General features: G+C 37.4%; 2 protein-coding genes across 2 annotated transcripts in view; both read right to left on the reverse strand.

The window, feature by feature from the left end:
- The window catches only part of SYCP2 (synaptonemal complex protein 2), a 28,268-nt gene extending 12,613 nt beyond the window's left edge, over positions 1-15,655 (reverse strand). Inside the window, exons 1-23 of the mRNA XM_063350458.1 lie at positions 15,632-15,655; positions 14,815-14,955; positions 14,443-14,571; positions 13,429-13,533; positions 12,850-12,874; positions 11,827-11,912; positions 10,922-11,010; positions 10,326-10,360; positions 9,541-9,683; positions 9,410-9,462; positions 8,695-8,740; positions 8,389-8,484; positions 7,823-7,883; positions 7,125-7,273; positions 6,449-6,523; positions 5,821-5,976; positions 4,647-4,746; positions 3,497-3,615; positions 2,428-2,500; positions 2,266-2,323; positions 1,395-1,531; positions 967-1,061; positions 328-446 (exon numbers count right to left, since the gene is read on the reverse strand). Coding sequence (XP_063206528.1) covers positions 328-446; positions 967-1,061; positions 1,395-1,531; positions 2,266-2,323; positions 2,428-2,500; positions 3,497-3,615; positions 4,647-4,746; positions 5,821-5,976; positions 6,449-6,523; positions 7,125-7,273; positions 7,823-7,883; positions 8,389-8,484; positions 8,695-8,740; positions 9,410-9,462; positions 9,541-9,683; positions 10,326-10,360; positions 10,922-11,010; positions 11,827-11,912; positions 12,850-12,874; positions 13,429-13,533; positions 14,443-14,571; positions 14,815-14,955; positions 15,632-15,655 — 2,114 coding nt within the window. The remainder of the gene's footprint in view (positions 1-327; positions 447-966; positions 1,062-1,394; positions 1,532-2,265; positions 2,324-2,427; positions 2,501-3,496; positions 3,616-4,646; positions 4,747-5,820; positions 5,977-6,448; positions 6,524-7,124; positions 7,274-7,822; positions 7,884-8,388; positions 8,485-8,694; positions 8,741-9,409; positions 9,463-9,540; positions 9,684-10,325; positions 10,361-10,921; positions 11,011-11,826; positions 11,913-12,849; positions 12,875-13,428; positions 13,534-14,442; positions 14,572-14,814; positions 14,956-15,631) is intronic.
- A 2,504-nt stretch (positions 15,656-18,159) lies between these two features.
- Positions 18,160-22,764, reverse strand: PPP1R3D (protein phosphatase 1 regulatory subunit 3D). Its single transcript, XM_063349625.1, has one exon. It carries the CDS (start codon positions 22,762-22,764, stop codon positions 21,841-21,843), a length of 924 nt encoding a protein of 307 aa, XP_063205695.1. The 3' UTR covers positions 18,160-21,840.
- Positions 22,765-22,986: the final 222 nt, after the last annotated feature.

Raw genomic sequence — 22,986 nt, forward strand, 5'->3', positions numbered from 1 at the left:
GCCCCCAAACCATGACAGCAGGATGGAGACACCCAAGGTATGCAGTGCCCAGGAACTATCCCAGTTAATTTCTCTCCATGAAAGGCATTGTGAGTGAGGGAATGAGAGAAAGACCACTGAAGAGAGTTTCTAACAGCCTTTGTAGTTCTGTCAACCACTGGCACTATTTGATACTAGTCTCCTACTCTTTGGAAAAATAAGGTTTATCATTAGTGAACAAATGATTCAGATGAAAGCCGCATGTGAAATAACTGTAGACAGAGGAGTGGATCACAAAGCCACATGCACACAAAGAACAAGCACAAAAATAAATAGTTCACATCATACCTGTTAAAATCCAAGGAGTATCTTGGTTTGTTTTTCTCATCAGTCTTCACTTTGTATCTGTCACTAATTTTAGTGATTAGTGATTTTGTTGCGTCTGTCATCTCTTTAGACTTTGTTTTCTATAAAAACAAGAGCTTAAGACTCAACTTTGAACCCATTAAACAGAAGGGCAAAGCTGCAAACAGAATTACAGGTTCCTACCAATCACCTGAACTTCATTAAATGCCTTTAGATGTACTAAATCACATTCCTTTGAATACCATTTTCCCTTGCGTTGCCCAAATAGGGAGCAATAAAACATCATTTTAGCAGATATTTTCTTTTAAATGTTATGATTTTGTGTACTATAACATTCCAAAGTGAATGAAGAAGTGCATGAGAAGTGCAAGTTGATGCTTATTTAAGAATCTTTTTTTTTAAAAAATTATTTTTAAAAAGAAATTCAGAATAAACTAATCTTAAACAGGTGACACTGAAAAAACAGTGAAGCTGACATTATTTAATTCACTCGGTATTAGTGGAAAGTCAGTTAAAAACAAGTTTGTGACTAAATGAACGTAAAATACAAATTCTGAAACACTGAAAGTTTGACAATTCTCTTAACTGCAAGTCAAAGAAATGAAGGTAAGAACCTCTCACCATCTTTGATTGTTTTGGATTTGCAGTCTCTTTTCTAAAGAGATCAGGTTCCTCTTTTGTAGCATCAGAATGCAAAGATGTTTCAGACACTCTTCCTGAAAGAAATGTTTCAAATGAGTAGTAGTTTAAATACTTTCCCCTTCTGTACTTAACAGTTTCTGTTCCAAATGATTAGCACTCTGATGTCTACTAAGTATTTTGCAGTTTTCTTTCCTCATGGTATCAATTTAATTTTCTTGGGTTTCTTCTCTCTTCTAATTTCTTTGTTTATCTGGGGAGATCCTTCAAAAAATTGAATAAAAAGCTTTTTGTTTCACAGGTCTTCCACTAACAATACAAACTAGTACAGGGGAAAAAAATAGGGCTGCAGGTTAAAAATTCATCTGAAACATTTTAAACACTAAGAGTTAACAAAGCGTGAACATAACCTGGATGGGATGTATGTGTCAATGATGGATGTAGCTTTTGCTTGTCACCAGTTGTTATATTCTGCTCAGGAACAGAGCATGCTCTTTTCTTCAACATTTTGGTTTTGTCAAAAGAACTCTCCAAAAGACCAGACAACCTAACAAAGACAATAGCATATTATTATCAGTGAATTGCAGAAAGTGTCTTTATTATAATAAATATGCATCACAAATGAGGAATATAGTGATACCTTGTAGATATCAATGCATTTTACATTGGTACCCAAGCCTGCTACCATCGTTCAGTTAACCAACGCAGTGTAAAATGGCAAACCTTCAGAAACAACATATATTTTTAAGTCAACCTCAAAGAGGCAACAATATGCCATGGCCATCATTAAACCTTGAACCTAGATAACTGCGGTGTGTCAAATCTACGACTTTTTATGGCACAGCTCACTTATGTAAACCCATATGTCATTTGTGTTTTACCTTCTGATATCATCTGAAAGAATTACTCTCCTTGTTACTGCCCAAACTTACTTAAACTCATACTCTGGTCTTGTTAATGAGTACTATTCTCACAAACAGATTAACCAATTTAAAGTCAAAATGAATAGTATTGTTCATGAAGTAGTCTTAGCAAATACATGGCTACTGGTTTGGTGCCATGAACTTCAGAATAAATTAAAAAACCCAACCCAACACAGTAAAAGCGACCTGACTTACACACCCAACAGTTCTTAATGCAATTCTCAGAGAAGACAAGACAATTAAATTCCGTCATTTTCTGAAACTATGCAACAAAATTTAAATTCTGGCAACACTTGAAAATACTCCCTTCAAAGTGAGTGACAACAACAGTGACTTGTTGTTCTTTTCCAATACTTACAAAGGTTTGTCGGTTCTCTCTACTGGCTGAGAATCAGGAACAATATCTAACGCATCATCTAAATGAGACATTAATTTGGTATCAATTATTATTACAAAAGAAATGGACAAAATTAAAATAATTTTAAAAGTAAGGACTATCAACGCTTGTAAAATTACTTGCCTAAATTTTGCTTTTTTGTGGCCTCAATTTCTGCCTCTTTTATCATTTCTAAAACTTCTTCAGCACACATTCGCTACAGTGGGATAACACCCAAAAGAAAATATTAGCATAGGACTATAAACAGTATAAGCTTGTAAACTTGCATTTTCCCTAATAAAATATGAAATTATTTTTTCATTTCATACAAGTGCTGATTCCAGACCTTTTCGGGTAGTTTTGCCTCATTTCTGATACTTGACTTCCTGATCATCTTCTCAGTTTCACAAAATTCATTGTCTAGCATACGTCTTTGCTCACTCTAGAAAGCACAATAAGTAACACTGACAATTACAATCAATAAAAGTCAAAGAAGTAAAATTCTCCTAGAAAGTAACACTTGAAATATTCTAAACTACACATTCTATATGTTAAAGCCTTTTTCTAAAGTATGGCTATATCAAAAAATGCTTCAGAATTCCATAGTCCAGGATTTGACTCGATTCTGACCCGGAAAGACATTAAGAACCAGAAATAAAATTAAAATGTTACTTTGAAGTCTTTGTTCAACTGGAACAGAAGCAAAAATACATATACTCAAACTGCAGTTCAGTGACACTTATATAATTTTGTTTGATTTTAGTGAATGCCTAATCAAAAATGCACTAAACCAGGTGCTATAAATGCTATAACCTCAAGACATTAACATTTCACAACTACAGCTGAATGTATCATATGTTTTTAAGAGTATTTCAACACTGCATAATAATTTGAGATTCTCTGCACACACCCTTCTCATATTATTCACAAAGGAAGAACTATGGTTCTAGTAAAAGCAAGTTAACTCTGGGGTCAGAACTGATGAGTGAATACAAATTTTGGCTAATTTTATAAGAGTTCAGTCTGACTTTAGACATATTAAACCTGAAATCCATAGGAGAAGAAAACATTATGTAATAAAGTAAAACACAGTATTTTCAACAAGTTGCTGACTGGAAAACTCTTAACTCTTTAAAAATATGTATTACGACAAATTACAATAGAAATTAATGTTATTCTAAGTAAAAGACTTAGATAAATATGACATGCATACTCCAGTAGGTTCTTGATAGAAATTCTTTGTTCTGGTCTCATTTATTGCATTATTGTTAGACCTTTCAGCAGAGCTCATCATTTCCAAAGGTAATTTAAATCGCCCTTTACAAGGAGTGGCTGAAAACAAACCAGAAACACGTTAAAATTCTACCATTTCTTCTGTTACAATTACTGTGCTGTCTGTGTCATCAATATGAAGAGTTCTGCCTGTGATCACATCTATTCCTTAAACTTCAAAAAAAGTTGTCTAGTATTTATATCAACTCATTATGTACCTATTATAACTCTATTGATTTCAATTAAATTACATGGAGGTTAATGAGCCCATAGACTGTGGATGCCTGGAGGCAAGCGGTGTAAAAATTACAGCCTGGCTCTAGTAGAAAATAGTTGGTTGCCTAATTAAAGATTTTACTGTAATATATTTTTGCTGGAATAGACTGTGTGGCTAAGTTCCAAATGAAGTTACAGAAGTTCTCTGTCCTATCTTAATTTGAAAATGCTTTTTTCTCTAGCCTCTGTTACTCTTAATTTATGTGTGACACATGGTTGCGTATAACTAAGGATACTGGGGCACTTGAGACTGTTAGAGCAAGAAAATTAAGCCCAATAGTCATGCTATTCTGCCACTAGTTGTATCTCCAGCATCTACTGGTCTTTGTCTTACAAACGTCTCCCCTCATAGAAAGCATTAAATATCTGTCACAGTAAGACTATTAGTAGAAAAGTGATGACTCCTACTTGTGGTAAAATCTCTTCCTTACCCTTTTCTCTATATAAGAGGCACTTTTGACGTAAGTATCACTAGCACTGGACCTGTGACTCAAACTTGCAGTGGATCCCACCTTGCCCACTAGCCATATAATCAACTCCCCTTTTAAGAAACACATGCAGTGTCTAGGTAAAATGCTAGTGATGCACACATTGGAGAAAGCCGATTTTCCACTGCAACTGCTATAAAAGCACTAACTGTACTACTGGCCAGTAGCAAGTGGCCTAGTTTAAAAATTTCAAATTTAAAATCACCTGCTAGGGAGATTTTATAAGGTCTACTTTTTGTTTCCAGCTCTGCAAAGGATCGCAGTTCATGCTTGCATTTCGAGACGATTTAGAACATATTTTTACCCTGAAAGCACTCGTAAACATACATGTGCTAACAAATACCAGTGGACTCCTTGTGGAAAATCTTGTAGTTCCAGGAATAAGCACGGATGCTTCGGACACCTTCTTTTTACCAGACGTAGTTATCTTGAGGAACAGAAAACACTTGACCATAATACACAGATTTAAGGATGACAACACAAGATTCCAGAAAACCTATTTCCAAGAGTCTTTTGACACTTTCTGTTATTGGAATGTCAATTGCTGCACATAGCAATGCAAAGTGATTTTTATGCAGCTCCCTATTTAGAGAAAGTTCACCAAAATACTTGAATGGTATACTACTTAAAACTAATGGTTTTAAACTGAGATCAGTGATTGTTGTTTTCTAAATTGATTCAATAAAGCATGGACAAATCCCGCCCCTTGTTAACAATCAAAGTAAGCAAGATGATTCCCAGGAGTTTCTGCAAAGCCATCACATAAGCTATAAACCAGCAGAGCCTCAGGAACAGGTTTACTAGACTCCTGCTAGCAAGATATGCATGATGAAGACACGGTGACACTGCTTCTTCTTTCCCCCCATCCCTAGCATATCTGTAGTTAGTACCAGTACAGCCATTAGACATTTATAGCTTTAGAGTGACTGGGGGGCAACAGAAACACCAGGCTTAATGAATGCGGGTCCTCTCAGTTTAAACCAGAGAATCAGCTACACGTAGGAGCAGTGCCATGAAATTGTGATTTGAGTAACCAGGATACAGGGTTCACCTTGACAGCCACATGGGTTTTTGTTATCATCAGTCTTTGTGAACACCAAGCCTACAGGCCTTGTCTCTAATTACAGCTATTGCTATTGATGATCATTGGTAAGTCTCCAGAGGCCACATATGGGACTTGGCACGTATCATAAGAGATCTAAGCATGTCTTGAAAACATTTCTCTTTAAAGAGAATTCTCAGAGCATAATGGTCTAAAGAACATTAACAACTGCTTTTTGTTTCTGTCACATTGTTATAATTTCAAGATACATGACAATGAGAAACTTTTTTGAAAAGGGATTTATATAGCTTAGTGTCAAGTCATAAGAAAAACAACCAATCAAACCCTGTATTGATTATATACCAATTGTAAAATAACAGAGGGTTTATATTAGAAAATATGACAAATATTTAAATTGACTTCTAATGTGCTCTATTCTGTTTTGATAATCCTACTTACCTTGGAGGAACCACCTCTGCATTTTTGTTGATGGTTATTTTTACTCAGAGTCCTCGAAGTTCCAGGAAGTTGCTGCGTTTTGTACTTACTGAGTTTCTCCTCCTCTTCAGATTTTTCTTCCAAACATGGGGACAACTGACTTTCTGGTACCAGAACCTATGTAATATTTTGGATTTAAAAAAAAAATATATATATATTTACACTATATTTGGATTTTATTATGTTTTATATTTATACTAACACACACAAAGCAACTTCTTTACCCTAAGTAACACATTCCTCACTGTAGATTTTGATAAACTTCAGAGATTCTATACTTTTAGTTGAAAAGCATCCAATCTAACTGTTATTTTTGCTAACAAGAACGGGTTACCAAATCACAATTCACACAGAACCTTCCCTGTGTATACTTGTCTGAAGTATTCTAGGATTTGGATATTAATATTATTCTCTACTCAAATACATACAATACATACATAGAAATCACTTAACTGATTTTAGAGTTGTCTTCACCTATTGGCATTTTAAAAGCCATTGGTTTTATAGAGAATGTTCATAAAAGAGCTAATAATCAGACTAAACATAAAAAGCAAGTAAACAATCATCTCAGTATACTGAAGTAAAATACCTGCGATCCGCTTTCATCAAAGACGACGTGTACAGTTGTTTTGGCAACTGATGCAGACTGCTTCTTACTAAAGCCCTAGAATGTGAGTAACCATCTATGTAAAATATACACTTTGCTCACTTTTTTAAAACAAGAAACAGAAAGAAAATATTTAAGTCAGAGATCATAAGTGTCTGAAATGAGGCTATAGGAGAAAATAGATTCTACAAGCTCATAGCACTTCCATTCCTCACGAGTTTCTCAGCCAGACAGAGTTCAGGGCAAAGCAGTTTGTTATAAGCAGTAAGGAGTAAGCTATGGCTTGCTAAAATTTTTTTACTAAGTGAGTAATTTCATAAGAGTGGTAAATGTATTGCAAAATGCAATAGCTAATGAAAAATTTATGAAATATTTGTAAGCACCCAGTTCTTGCATTTCTGGGAAATTATATATGCAAAACTTGACTTTAAGCTATGGCGATTCCTTTCCAGCCAGTTAATTTTTGTTGCAATCAATTTTATACTTTACTGAAGCTTAACATGTTACAGGAGAAATGCTGTTCTCTAATGGTGATGTTAATCAGAAACTCTTGGTGTAATAGATACCAATAATCACAGCTATAACAACATTTATACAGCACCGAGACATTTATTTTGAATCAAATAAAAAACTATTCAAAAAGGTGTTTAAATCTTACCTTACATTTACTTAATCCATAGATCTTTCTGGTTACATCTTTGATTTCCAAGATAGAATCAAAATATAAAAAAAATTTCTCTCCTTCTTGACTACCCACATTCATTCGGCTTTTTAGATCTATGGTTAATAATTTCTTTGAACCTTTTTCTGGACAAAAATGAAATTTGAAAAGTAGTTTCATTACAATTTAACAGCATCTCATACGTTTGAAAGTACATGAAACTTACTCGTATTCTTCAGTTCAGCTATTAAGATGTGTATTTTATTTAATTTGCTCTGACCTCCCATCAGTTTTATTAGCGAAACAAGTCAAGATTCCATCTTTTAGAAATACTTATTCTATTTATTAGCCTGTGGAATTTTCTTTGAAGGTTATTAACTATAGCTGCAGACAAATCATAGATATTTACAAAGCTATTCTAATTAGTTTAATGGAGATATTATTAATTGTCTTATGCCTTATTTTGCACTGAAATAGCTGTAACACGTTTTTAAAAAATTCTTTTAATAAAATCACACCTGCATGCCTAGAATGCAAATGCAAACACAGTGCAATTTTATCTGATAAAAATAGTACCTGTAATATTTTAAGTGGGATTTTTGCTTTGCTGAGGATTGAGTCAGTACTTTAGGATTAATCAATTTGAAAATCCAAGTTAGTGTGTAATAAAAGGTCAGATTTTTGAGTGCCAATACCTTCAAGGCTGTACAGATCTACCTCTTCTTCTGGTATAATGACTGTTTCCCACTGATGATCCTTAATATGAAAAATACATAGATAGAAATAGACAATAGAAGAGATAGAAAAGCATTATATTACAATTAAATGATGTGCAGTGATCAGAAAGTTACTCAGGGAGAACAAATTTTCAACTTTTTAAATCCTCTGTTGCAAGGAGTGACAATGAACATACGCTTCATTTATAACAACGAACAATGTTTCAGAAAAGCTTTGGTAGAGACATTAATCTGAACAGTTGAGTTTCATTTACAAAAATTATAACTGCAATTTTGTAAATGGCTTCTTGTCCACATATGCATATGTTAAACTGTTTGCAAATAGTATTAGAAAATTATTACTTTGAAATTGTTTGATCTAAGTAGGTACACCAAATCTAGATCACTTCCCCCCCCCCCCCCACACTGTTGATGCACGTGTAACTTCCACACTTTGATGTGGGGAAAAAAAATTTGATACGCTTGAAAGAATGCGTACCTACTGCCTCAGAACAATCTAGTACGACAGACAAAACTTAGCTTACTGTATCATCTGCTGCCACATAGAAAGATATACTTCTGCTACCGACGTTGAAATCAATCCAAAATTCTTCAAGATTTTCATCCAGTGGTATCTGTAGCTAAAACAAAAAAAAAGATTAAAGAATAAGAGCTAAGAGCAATGATTTATACCAGCTAACAGGCTTTGTGTTACAGTCTGAAAAGCTTTAAATACATACACATCTGGACGCTCCTGAAAAAAAATAATTTTCTTGATCCTTATTTTTTTCTTAACTAGAAGGCATTCTTCAGCTGCACAAATGAAAATATGTGGATATATGATAACTTACCTCATATTTATCAAGAGCTGCTGATAAACACGGATATGTAAAAACCCTGTAAGAAAAGGATGTTTTGTTAAGTATCCTAAAATGCTTTAAAAAGACTTTGCGTATCTGAACACAGCAACTGGATTGTGTTTTCAGGACAAAACTTGTGTACTTTAGAGACCAAGAGATCACAGCCATCAAAAGAGCAATAGCTTGACTGCACTTCTTCCCCAAAGGAGATAACATGGAATTTTACACATCCTCACAATTAAAGCAGTGGTCTCAGACTACGTTCATACTTCTAACTTAGCTGATGGTATTTTAAGAATGATATCCCAACTGAATATATACCTGATAAAGACATAACACAATATCTCTTTGCTGTCATGATACACAAAAGTAACACAAACATCATGTAATCATCTAGAAGAAAAAGGTTCGTATTTTTTCCACCTTTTCATGTCCTATTTCTCTAGCAGATATTCCCCTTGATCATTATCTCAATGTAAATTTCCTAAATCAATAACGGAATATATAGCAACTGATCACTAGCTATTGTTAGATGATGTTTATTGAATTATTGAGCATCTAAAGATTTTGCAACAGAACTGAACAGAATACAAAAACTAGTTCCTTATAAGCATTTATTAAAGGAAGCGCAGAAAGGTTACTCCCAATGAATGGCCACAAAATCCAAATAAAAAAGTAATATTAATTTTAAGAAATTCATTTTTACCTTCTTTTGTCTCCAAGCATGCCGTTCACCTGGTTAAGAAATTTTCTGCAATCCTATTAAAACACAGAAATTTCTTAAAGAATTGTAAAACATAAGTTTACCTCCCTGGAAATATTTTTCATAGGACTTACTGTTTCAAACTCAGAATCTTTAATTCCTTTAAATGCATTGGACACAAACTCCATGGAAAACCACTGGCACGCCAGTTCTCCTCTTTGTTTCTCTGATATCATTCTGCATAAAGCTTCCGTAATGGCGACTTGCAGATCATAGTCTACAGCACAATACATTTCACAGGATTAGTCTTGAAGATACTACTGATGTGAAAAAATTATTATTACGTAGGAAACTGGTATAAGCAGTGTTGAACATTTCACATTACATACCACATCACGATAGACAGGTAAAGATAGATAGATAAATAGATAAAGAATAGATAAAGATAGATAAAGAGCTAAGGGAATAAGCATGACTAAACAACTCATGTTTCACAATGAAATTTCAACCAAACTTTCAAGGAATGGCAGAGCAACACTAAGCATATGAGCAAGAGATAAGACGTTTTCAGCTTTCACCTGTCTGAACTGGGAAAATGTTGGATACCAAAGTGCTCCCCGAGAGAAGTTACAGTACAACTAAACACGGCTAGCAGCTCACTCTCCTCAAAGACTGACTTCCTTATGAGCTTTTGCTATTTTAAAACTTATATTCTAGAGAAGAAGAGGACTGAAACCTTCAAAGACTTAGGCCTACACTGCACGCATCTGAAAAATTCCAGTTTGCAGACTGTTTTCATGCAGTATTTGTCTTTGTCAAAGGATTGTAATTGCAACATTCTGCAGCTGCTAAATGTCTTCTCTGGATTTTTAATTGATCTGCATGTAATACTAAGTTATTTATTAAGTCCCATGCTCACCTCCAGCATCCAAAATTCTCCTCCCCATGTCACTCCTGCCAAACAAAGTAACGTTTCAGAAAAATATGACCACAACACAAAGCATAGAAGACCAGTTTAGTTAATGACAAGCTTTCAATGTCTGAGACAAAACCCTGATTCCGCTGAACTATCAGACTTCAAAGGGCTAAGTCTGTTATGCTAAGGATATACATCTGAAAGTACTACTGGGGAAGCAAATCACCACATATATAATTTTCCTATTTGTTTTTTGAAATACTGTAAAAAAAAAATTCCCAACATGAATACCTTGTCCTTCCAGTGACTGATTCACTGTGCTTCACACACTTTCTTATAAATACAAGTTTAATTATTTTAAGACAACTGGGATGAGAAGCCTGACTCAGATCGGGAAAGAGGTAAATTTTGGCTTGTGACGGAGAATAACCCATGAGAATACCTGCCCACAGCCACTACCCCAGGCAACACAATAGCAAATGCAAAAGTGAGTTAAAAAGGGACCAATCTGCACGCATTAAAAGCGGCCTTAGTAAAAATTGCCTTCCCAATTATCCAAATGATATAATGATATAAAAATTATACTGAAGATTATTTACATGACAAGCAACATTTCCTTTGAAGAAAATATTTTTTTCCTGGCATCTCGAGGCATGTTGTCAAGCATTAAATTAAGTTTTCTTACTACCTAAGAAGAGTGGAAAAAAGGGAGTAAGATTAAATATAAAATAAGTTCTTAAAATTTAAGTTATTCTTATTATGGGCCCTTGTCATATATTTCTTACCACTAAAGAAAGTAACATGCTTAAATAATTGCAAAACAAGACAAGACAATGAGTTCTATCAGATCTGAAATTGTATTTATCTTAATATAACTACCTCAATTTCAACAAATTAGATTAGTTTTAATGTGAACAACCTGTTAAAGGATTATGTTTCTTATTTGCAGGTTTAAATATAGAAAAAATACTTCCAAAGCTAGTTCTGTCTGCAGCCAATTGCTGAGCTAAAGTGTGTCTTAAATTTGCATTGAAAAGCCTTTCCTTTGGGGATGTAGCCTTTACAGAAGACTTTTTTTGAAACCTCCCCTTTCTTTAGAGAGGGAAGAAAAACCAACCTGACAACCTAAAGTTACTAAAATAAATAGGAGAAATTCCGGTATACTACAAGTCATACAAACTCTAAAGAATTTACAACCAAGAGTATTAATCCTATTTATAGCAGTTATAATACAGCATATTATTTCCTATGTTTTTATACAGCTTTCTCCACGGCATCTTAATACTGCTGTTTTGTAATTTATTGTCCAAACCAAAAATTATAGGTCAGTAATCTGAAAAAAACCAACCAACCCCCAACATATAAACAATAACAAACATTCCCATATCATCCTTCTGATACTATTCTCTTTTTTTTGTAGCACCTGTACAGTTAAATTACCATCTTCATAAAGTCTGTTAAAATACTAACCAGAAAGTTGTTGCTTAGAAAGAATAATGTTTACCTCCTGTTGAACATAAATACTAATTCTTACATCAGTGATGAGAGTACATGTTCTCAGAACAAAGTTTTCTAGTATTTGCATTTTACCTAATGAACACGAAAAAAAAAGTTATCGAGAGTGTACTAGGGTACTCATCAGCATTTGGAAAAAGATTCATTTTCATATAGAAATAAAATACGGTATCTCTCCCTTTCCATATAGCATTATTGATATTTAAAAATAAACACCTTAAGATTCATGGTTAAATGTAAGACAGAATAATTACTTCAATTTACAGTAAATATGGCTCTTTATGATGTTTCTATTCCTGTGCATCACTGCATAAGTCCCCTGGGCATGAGATCATTGTTTTTAAAATATAATCAGATCAATTCTGTAACTTAGCTCTCTGAGATATAATTCAGACCCTTGTATTTATCTTCCCAGGGACAAGGAAATGAATCTTTCATTTTGATCACGACAGCGCAATGGTCTGTAGTGACTTTCTGCCTACTGAAAGGTAAGAGCAGCGGGATATTCATGATAAGAAGGTCAATAAAGGACCACTGTGCTATGCGGAGCTATGACAGTAGCTCAGAACCAATGCTGCTCTTAGGGAAAAACTCAGTTCAGTTGCCATCTCCGAGGAGACTAGACTATCCTGCTTTTTTATTACTGACATCAGCAAGTTACAAGGAAATCTGTCAGTAGAGAAACCTCAAATTAAACAACCAAATTTATAGTTGTCATTAAAGCTCTCTTCACATGAATAAGAAATGTAGCCCTTTGTGTGCAGAACAGCCCTCCCGAGGATAAGCCCTTTTCTGTTACAGCTGATTAGCTGAAGCATATACATCTGGTGGTATATTTACTTTAGATAAAAAACTTTGTACCACCCTCATTATACATGGTTTATCTCAGAATTACCTTGCCTCAAGATGGCTCCACAAGCAGTAAGGGTTATTTTAACACTGATAACTTTAAAATGTCTCTTTTCAGAATACTTTAACTATTGTATCTAGTGTATACTTTTTTTAAGCTCACCTTCAGGCCTGCTATCACATATAGCCTACAATAAAAACCAAAACATATCATTTTGATACTGTAAATATTACAGCATAAAAATCAGATAACACGTACCTAAAGCAAGTAATCAAAAAGCATTTAAGATTTTAAAATTATTTCCTCTTTAGTGAGGAACATAAGAGACTTCTTCTAATACCAAGTGTGGTTTCCCAAAATTATACACCACTTAAATATATGGAAATTAATTCCTCAAAGACAAAAATTTTTATGAACAGAAGAAAACTCGCAGATCTTATAAACTTGGGATCCTTCATAGGTAGTTTATATAATCAAAATTAGACAAGACTAATTATTTTTTCTTCATTGAACATTTACATTTTTAGAGTTTTTTTAATTTTATTTCATTATGGTAATCATGAACAGGAAATGAGTATGAATATAGGTAAGCTATCCTAAAAGACTTATCATCTATTCCAGAAATCACTGTAACATTAACTTTAGAAGGATATTAAATAGAAACACATTTGAAAGACTTTTTGTTGCTAAAGTAGTAACAATTCCTTTGACAAATACACAATATTATCAATATATTTTTACCAGCAACACGTTGAAGAAATCTTCAGCCAGATTTGTAAGCATTTCATTCTTTTCATGTCCTCTGAGGATCAAAATTCCTTTTACCTTTTCAAACCAATTAACCATGTAAAGGGAAAAGAAATCTATTTTAATAGCATGAAAAATGATAACAGTTTATATCATACTGAAGTAAAATTATACAAAGATTAAAACAACAGCAACAACATTACTGGTCTGCTGAGGGTATGTTAGCCCCAGACTGAAATTTCTCACTCTCGCTAAACAAAGGTAGGTGATTTCAAACTAATATAAGTAATTTCTGTAGCTGACTTTCTAAGATGAGAACTAGAGATCTACTACAACTGCCATCACAGACCAAAGAGCTGAAAACGATAGTGGCTGAAGGAAGTGTGTTTGCAGGTGTGAATATAAGCATGAAGCTGTCACCACACGTTTTAAAGCAGTTGAGAAGGCAACTGACTAACGCTCATCTGACATTGCTGTTAATTTTCTTCAGTGAAATCTCTGGTGAAAGCAATAAGGGAGTGGTGTCTAATTTTCAGTATGCTTAGTATGTTGAGTTACAAATGATTAACGCATTTAACATGTAGGCTGAAATAACACAATATATAAGCACTACAATCTGTTGAAAGAATAAGTACAATATTGCTGTTGCAAGTATTAACAACAACAAAATCATTAAATTGCACCAGGAAATTCCAATTCCTCATTGAGCAGCAGTACAGCCAGCTCATACAAAAAGGTATCGTCTTGTTGTAATTGCTGTAAGCATATCTAAATTAATTATATATCACACAATTTGCAAAACCTTCTCTGTGGTAGAGCAGCATCACTTTAAAAGTAGCTTCTTGTCAAATAACATTTAACTCTGAATAATATCTGTTGCAAAGTTATAAGAAATTCTTAATTCAGAAACAATCAAGAATCAAATCAAATACTAAGCATTACTTAAGCATGTTTTATTTATCTTATTTTTTTTTTAGAAGTTCATATATGCTTTATGGTTATACTTATCCTCCCAATGAGACCGTATTTTATCATTGCTGGCAGCCCATCTTCTCCTGCTATGCTGACTTTTTCCCCACATTTCTGGATAGAATTTAGCAAAGCGGAAATGCTTTTGACTTCTTGTCTGTCAAGTTCCTGAAATTGAAATTTTAACATACTCTTTAGAGTAGAGTTCTAGAACAACCTGCATCTAATTAACCAGATGCCATTTTGTTCTCAAAAGCCAACTTAATTGCAGCTTGAAGTAGAGGTTTCATTCTTAAATTTTATTTCAGTTTTCCAAATCAGCTGCTGGTATAAACCAAGCTAAATGAAAAAAATCTTTTCCAGACTTTTACAATGACAGTATAGGTGATTCTGATGTAACAATTACATTACCCGACAGAGAAGCTTGTCTAATTTGTTGACAAACTGTTTACTGCATTTGTGAGAGACATTTTCACAGTCTTCTGTTGCCAGAAATTGTTCTAATAATTGGAAATCTTTTTTTCTTGTAGCTTCATCAATTAACTTTTCAAACTGTCAACAATAAAAGAAAACAGAGCAACTGTATTACTGTATGCTTAACACCAATACTGATTTAACAAGGTTTAATGTTGGCTTTACGCATTCTAAGTTAATATTCTGAATCATAAAACCACTAAATATAAAACCTAAAGTACAGAACACCGTATCTAATACATTAATCATGCAAATACTTATTCGCTGGGTTTTTAATTATTTGCCAGTTCTCCTTAACAGAATGTTTTTATTTTCCTCATAGTACAAATAAATGCTTACGTAAGTGCTCATTGTGTTAATACCCCTTCCTTAGTAGATTTAGTATTTTGCATTTCTAAGTTATCTAATAGTGACTTTAAAAGCTATTTATTCGATGACTACCGCCTTCCTCAGCTATTTTGCCACTCTATTCTTTCTAGATCAATTATAACCAGATTTCAACATTTTGATCTGAAGTATCGTCCCAACTAATTCATGTCTATCAAATGCATATGATTTATTTTCATCAATAACAATTTCCAGTTCTTCTTCCTTTCTACACAGCTACTTAGCACTAACCTATGTCAAAGGAAGATTTTTCCTATCACATTCTTTGCCACGCTGCCAATTTTACTTGTAATTAAGTACCAGAAAGAGTGCTTTAAGCTAGTAATTAGAACAATCAATAGTCATATTCTGGTCTATAAGCACATACCTGCATCTCATTCCTGTCTGCCATTTTTGCAAATCATCTACTCAGCTGCATAGGAAAGGAACAATCATCACTTGACCAAAACACAATTCACTGACATAGACTTCTAATGGCTTTTGCAAACGTATCAGTTATCAGTGAAAACACACTACAAATTCCAAAATTTGTCAGTAGTGTAAACACTATTTAAGGTATTAATCTAACTGGGGATATAAGGAAACATCCTTACATGGATAAACAATTGATTAAGAGAGCGGAAGGAAGGATCAACTTTGGCAATGGAGGGCCAGAGAGCCCTGCAGCGGACTCCCAAGCTTTGTCACAGAGAAAAGAGCACGAGGACGGACAGTTGTGCTGCCAACTCCAGCTATTCAGGACAGGTGAGTCGACAGAACTCCAGAAGGGCCTCATTATAAAATGGCACATGAAATCATTTAAGAAAAACGTGACAAACGCATGAAGGGAAAAAGCCTTCCTAATTACACATAGAGTGAGGGGCTCGGAGATGACTATTACACCAAAAAGCAAGACCTCGAAATTATAGTTTCCTGAAAACATTGTCTTCATATTCAAGAGCAGTCAAAAGTACTTTGAGAGTTAACATGTAAAAAACAAAGCCCACAATCATTTTTGTGCTTTGTATAAGTTAATTTACATCACCTGATCTACCACGTGCAGTTTCGGTCTTCTCACCCCAGAAGTTACGTAAAATTAGACAGAGACATAATGATTAAAAATAGGGAATGACTTCTGTAGAACAAGCAACTGGGAACACACTAGTCATTTCTCCCATATTACTCCCAAGTAATACAGAAATAACAAATACTGGGTGGGGAAGGTTATTATTTTTTCCAGGACAAGAATGCAACCACCTACGTTGAAACCTCTGCTATCACCTCACAGGTCTCTTGTCTCCTGCCTAGTCGGACAGGCCAGAGAAGAAAATACAAAGCCCTTCCAGGTGTCTCCTTCTCGACGACTGAGTGAGACCTCCGCGCTCGAAACACAGGTAGTGCCTGGCATCTCCCCTAAGACCCTTGTTACTGAGAGGAGCGCGCCCCGCAGTGCCCCCGCCTCCTCAGCAGCGGGACGCGCCGCGCCTGGAGCGCCGGGGCAGCAGCGAAGGGCCCCGCAGCATGGCGGCCCTCACCTCACCGCCGGCAGAGAAAAAAGCGCCACTTCCCGCCAGCCAATCACTCCCAGCGCCCGTAGCCTGCAGCCAATCACTGCCGGCGAGCGCGCCAGGCGGACCAATCGCCGTCGTAGTTGCGGGGCGGGAGGAGGGTTTCCTTATCGTGAGGCGCTTCCTCCGCACCTGACGCCCAGCCCGTCAGCCGCCGCGGAGGAGGCGGCGCTTTGCCGAGGCGTCGCTGCGGCAGGTGGGGAACGGGCGGGCGGCTGAGGGGGAGCTGCCTCGCGGCGACAGCGGGGAAAATTTAGCACGAATGCCACGAATTCCTGCGGAGCACCGGGAAGCATCTCCGTGCATACCTAGAATAAGCAGCAATAGCGGCATGGGGAACTTGGAGCAGCAGCAGTTCTGTATAAAAATGGAATTCATCATATGAAGCAGAAGTAATTAAAGCCAGTTTGGATTTGGTGCTTTCCCTTACCAGTCACGTTAGCATACACGCAGGCTTAGACAATCCACAGGTTCTCAGATCTCGTAAAGCAAACAGCCTTACTCATTCCACAGCAAAAGAAAGGCGAGCCGTAAAGCTGGGGAGAAGCGGATCCCACAGCCCCGCGCTGGTAGCGCTGAGGGGACGGGGACGCCACTGCCCCTGCCTCGCTCTCTGGTGTCTGCCTTGCTTGGTTCGCAGAAGGGAGGCCAACAGAAAGAATTTTCATCAAGTTACGCATTAAACAGTCTGGAACAAGCAGTGAAATTATCTGGGCCACAGATAATGGCAACTATGCTTGAAAAATTCTGAGACAATGGAAGCAGAACGGTCTTTAGGGTAGGGCAGCACCGTGTACAGGGACTCTCACTGCAGTCACAGAAATATCCACCTTCAGTGCAGGTACTGGAAAATATTGCACTGGTCCATAGAACCCATCTTTGGCACGGCTGCTGTTGTGGGTAGAACTGAGAAGGGTCAGAAGTGTTGATGCCAACAGTTTTAATACCAAGTGTCAGCTGAAATAGCTGCCGATCTGAGATCATAAGGAGAAAGCCAAATCAGGAAAGAGGTCAGCACTAACATTAGACTCATGTTGACAAATGACTAATCGTGTAGACTCGCCGTGCTGTGTTTCTACCAGGCAGTAGAAATTACTTACCATGCTGTAAAGCACATACAACATTGGATTGAGCACTGATGATGCACTAAATTAAGTACCGTATGACTGTTAGCATATTACCGTTACTACAAGTTGGATTTTTTTTTCTTTGTAAGATAAGTACAAAGAAACTATGACTTTGAAACCCACCATATATTGGTATATTGGTCTGCAAGTGACAGCTCAGCACTAAGCTGGCTCATGAGTTTTCTTAAATGTTGAAAGGAGTACCATTGACAAAAACAACGTAAAACTGTGAAAAGCTTTAATTACAATCTTTTGTATTACAATAGCCGTAGTTTTATTTTTTAAAAAATTAAGCAAGCCCTTTGCAATTGTACAATGCTCCACTAAAATAAAATGAGCTTTTGTGTAGCATATGTGCTTTATTGATATACTGTGTAAAGTACTTTATTCTGGACAAGATGCTTAATCAGGAAAGACAACCCCTTTTCATTTACATGGATTCCATATGTTTATTTAAAAAACGTGCTTGAAAGAACCTTGAAAATGTAGACTACTAGACATTAATTTATTGTGTGACTATAATAAATACAGGTTTTTAAAAGTGCATTATATGGCAATAACCCTTGTGAAGAATTCACTTTTACAAAATCCTCGTTATAAGGGAAGTGTTCGATTTGAACACAGTGCAAGCAATCAAGTTGTCCTGAGAATTTATAAAGGTGAACATAAGTTTACACCAGCTGTGTATTACCACTACTCCATGGCTTAATCCCTTTTTTGTCAACTAGAATCCTTTTGATGTTCACTACTGAATGTGACAGGAAAACATAACTGCAAATTTCATCTTCCCTGTGACAGGTGCCAGTACTGGTGTGTGAACGTTTAACAGCTTACCCCAGAGATCCCTCTCAGTTCCGCTATAGGGTAGGTCTGCTCAGCTCCAGTCAGTGATGCCAGAGACCCCCTTTACTAACAGCTACTGTCAGTTCTTCTCCAGCAGTGCGGGACAAGCAAAGAGAGAAAGGGCAAACTTGGAATAATACTTTAGCATTCAAGATTTTGCACATGCAAATACCCTGAAAGGTTGCGGAGGGAAGACAATACAAGCCAAACTCATGTTGCCGAGACATTAATTTCCCACCTGATACTGTGGTGTACACAACATTAACCTTTAAACTGACAGCCTCAGCTTTACATCATGTCCCTGCCTGCAATAACACTCAGATCTGACATTTGCTAGCACATGAGCCTCTCCCAGATGATGGCAACAGCATCTTCCTGCCAGCAGGCCAAGTATTGCACTGTAAACTGGTGTCAAATACCAGTCTCATGAGAGAGGGATTTCTAATGGCATGCTGAGAGGCAATTCAGTGTTTTTCCTGATGGGAGGGGGAAGGGGGGGGGGAAATAATATTTTAAAATAGTGCCTTTTATTCAGCACAAGTGCTCCTGTGCATGTGTCTGTGTTTGTTTTCTTCTTACTTCGATGACAAGTACATAAAATGTCACTTCTACGAACTTTAACAATACTGGATAAACTTTAGTGGAATTCCTTAGAGAATGCAAGTTTCAACAAAGTTCAATTTCAATTGATGCCAAGAAAGATTCTTCTGCAGTCACTGAAGGCATATTTCTGCTCATCTAACTTGACACCTACAGACTCTGGCAGAATTTGGCACAACCTGCACTAATGCTGAGAACTGCAGTATGGCAGAACTAGTCCCGCCGTGTTCTCCCTGTGCTCAGCAGGGATGACACAGTTTGTCCCACCCCAGGTCATCTGCTAACTATAGCAAAAACATCTCCATTGACTATGCAGAGCCTAGGCTGACTGGTTCAGATGTTATGTCCTGTATTGTCCTATATGTCATTTAGTCACGTGAAGCCCACCACAGGAGGCAAAAACCCCTTACAATTAGATAGTGCCCCTTCTTTACAGGGCTCTCATTTCTGTGCCATGAGGAAGACTAGACTTCCAGTCGCTGCACTGATTTTTCTAGGAGACAAGAGTTGCTGCCAGATTGGTAATGGTCACTTCTCTAGCCCAGGTACAGAAAATAACACAGGTGGATTGAAAGCAGGCAGCACTCTTTCCTCTCTGTAGCTGGGAACCGCACCTCAGCCTCACCTCCTCCTGCGAAACAATTTCAACTTAAATGTTTGACCTCACAGTGCTCCAATACAGAGTTAAAGCAGACAACACAGTCAATTCTCAACAGTCTCAAGTAGCACCGAGTTTTCTCAGTACTCTGCAAGAGGTGCTCGGCAGCTCACAGAATCATCATTAATGACTTTGGTTCCTTCGAAAGTCAAAGACTAATGGAACCAGGCAGCTTCTTCACTCGAAATCCTAGCTTTGCTGAACGGGTATCACAACTAAGTAGCAACATTAGGTTGCCAGACACATGAATTTTCTTTGGGTTTCTGCACTTCCAGAATTACTCAGTAGACTTTCTGGACTAATATATACTTGGCTGTTGGTTGCTTACAACTGTGATTTTAAAAACAACTTGTGATTTTGATGAATAAGCAGCAATCCAAGATGAGATGCCTGAACAAGTGGCCTGATTTTCATAGTATAATCCTTCTAAAAAGCAGCTCTTGTAATACATCCAGCCAGCCAGTTTTGAAAAATTATGCTCCATGTATAAAGCTAAAAATTGCATGCAGTGATGAATACATATGAAAAAAAATCATTGACAATCTTTTACTTACTAGATTTAAGCCTGTTGCCAATCTTAAACCACACTGAAACCACAGAATGGAAGTGCCAAGCAAGAGGCATGGGAAGACTGTGTGTACGTGTTACTGTGCTCGCCCTGCTGCAGAAGGGATTCTGTTTATGGGTGCAGGTAAGTTTAAACTTACCAGTAAAATCATCATTTTGCTTTGAAATTCCCACTTTGTGATGCAAAGGTACTACTGCAGTGTACTGGGATGCTGGGGAACAGGGAGCCAGGATTTAGGGTTCTGATGTATTATTCCAAGGCTCTGTAACCAGCTCCCTGTATTGTTTTTTTATATATATCTCATATCCATTTCCTGATTTATAAATTTACCTGTTTCAGGTAACAGTGTAAGATCATTAGCATTCATATAGTGCTTTGAGATCTTCAGCTGTAATGCAACATGAGTGCAAAATTGCTCTAGTTTCCCTTAGTAAGAGCAGGTGCCAAGGAAAGAACAACTCCTGTACCACCACCTAGAGAAAAAGCCTACCTGTGCACCACCTGAAAAAGCTGAGAACTTCCCAAGATCTGCCTTGCACAAACTTTGGTAACAATCATTCCTGCTGCCTCCAGCAAACATTGGAGATAAGAAAAGGCAACCTTTTTTTTTTAAAGGAAACAGAGGGGCTGATGGGACATTTTCATTTATGTTCTGCTCCTAATAGCATTTGATTTCCAACCCAAATATTAATGGAAATATTTAACATGGTTACAGTCTTAATTATATATATATATAAAAAAATACAAGTACTTCCCTACAGTGTCCGCCATCCAAATCATGTATAGATGGAATAGTGCCCAGACTTGGTGAGACAATTAGAAACAAAACCAGTAAAGCCACACTGCCTATTTAGAAAATAGACAGTACAAAATGGTAAAACAAATCAGTTAGAAATATTCTATGCAACCTAGAATATTAATAGCAACATGAAGTGTGTTGTTTTGCCCTCTGGTTGCCTGAGAGCATCCCTTGGAACCGTTCTGCACCTGTACATACACTAAAAGAAATCACACGGGCTTTCAACAGATGTAACTCAATACACATTTTGGCCCTTTTTGCTTTCCGAGAGGTTTAGAACAGTTTGTACGGGTCATTCGCTACTTCCCTGCAACACTTTGCCAGGTTTGGCAGGTTTCAAAAAGGAGACTGTTGCCATAGGAGCAGAGAGCCAGGCCAAGGCCGAGGGTGCCACCGAGACTACTGACAAGCTGCCCTGCATCCACTTTCTTCATTCAGATGAAGTGGATCCAGCTCTCCTCACATTCCCTAGGCATCTTAAGGGGGTGAGTCCGGCAGGTAAGACTGTAGTTTTTGCCTCTGTTGTTATCCCAATACTCCCAGCCGTTGACTTGGTACCTTGCTGCGAACTGGACTACAGAGCACAGCTGAAGGAGGAAAGGAGGCACAGGGAGAAAGAAAGTGAAAACATCAACCTGACCCTGCCCGTTTTTCTCAGGGATGCTACTGTGCCAACGAGCACACACTTCATGGAGGCTTTCCCAGTGGTTGAAGGTGTATCGCACAGACACCTGCTTCTCAAAAGCCACATTGCGAACCTGGATGGTGCCACTGAGCCCCAAATCTGAGCTGGTCACTCGTTCAAGACACACCTGCTGCTCCTGGAGCCGGGAGGAAAAATCCATACAGTCTGCAGGCTGCTGGAAGTCAGGGACCAAGCACTGCATGGTAAACTCCAAGTCCGAGCTGCTGTACCAGAGGTCTGAGTTTATGGAGAGCCTGGAAAGGACATGCAAGGGGATCGATGGATCCTCCCCAGTCTGGAAGACTTTCACTTCAGTGAGCTCCAAGCCCAAAGCATCAGCAAATCTCACACGGTTCATGCGTCTCTGGCATACAGGAACTTGACACTGCGCTGCTGCCTGCTTCCTTCTTTCAGGCAATGTAGGCAAAGACCTCGCTCGGCGGCGTATGATAGGCCGTAACGCCGGATCACAGCTGGAGGAAGTGCTGCTCTGAAGCTTATTTGGCTGGGGGCCCCCCTCGGCTGGGGTTCTGCTCCAAAGAGTCATGCTGCTACATGCATGGGGTGCTGGGGGCTGCTGCTGCCCTCGCCCCGCTGCTTCTGCAGCCCGTAACATGTTCTGATAGAGATCAGAGAGGTAGCTGGGATTCCTCCGAGGACCACGTATCTCCATTCTTAACCGATGACAAAAAAATCAGCGTTAGCACTGCAGGCGACAATGAACACTGCCTCTCTGAAGGACGTCACTCAGGAATGGCAGCCACGGGCAGTATTTGAGGTTATTGGACTGGACGCGTCAAGAAGCAACTGGAACAAGGCAGCCTGCCAAACTAAGGGCAGCAACCTGGATGCTCTGGCAGCAGCTGGAAGCGAAGCAGAGGCTAGTGCATTGTAT

The sequence above is a fragment of the Chroicocephalus ridibundus genome, chromosome 12, assembly GCF_963924245.1.
Source record: "Chroicocephalus ridibundus chromosome 12, bChrRid1.1, whole genome shotgun sequence".
In the NCBI taxonomy this organism is placed as follows: domain Eukaryota; kingdom Metazoa; phylum Chordata; class Aves; order Charadriiformes; family Laridae; genus Chroicocephalus; species Chroicocephalus ridibundus.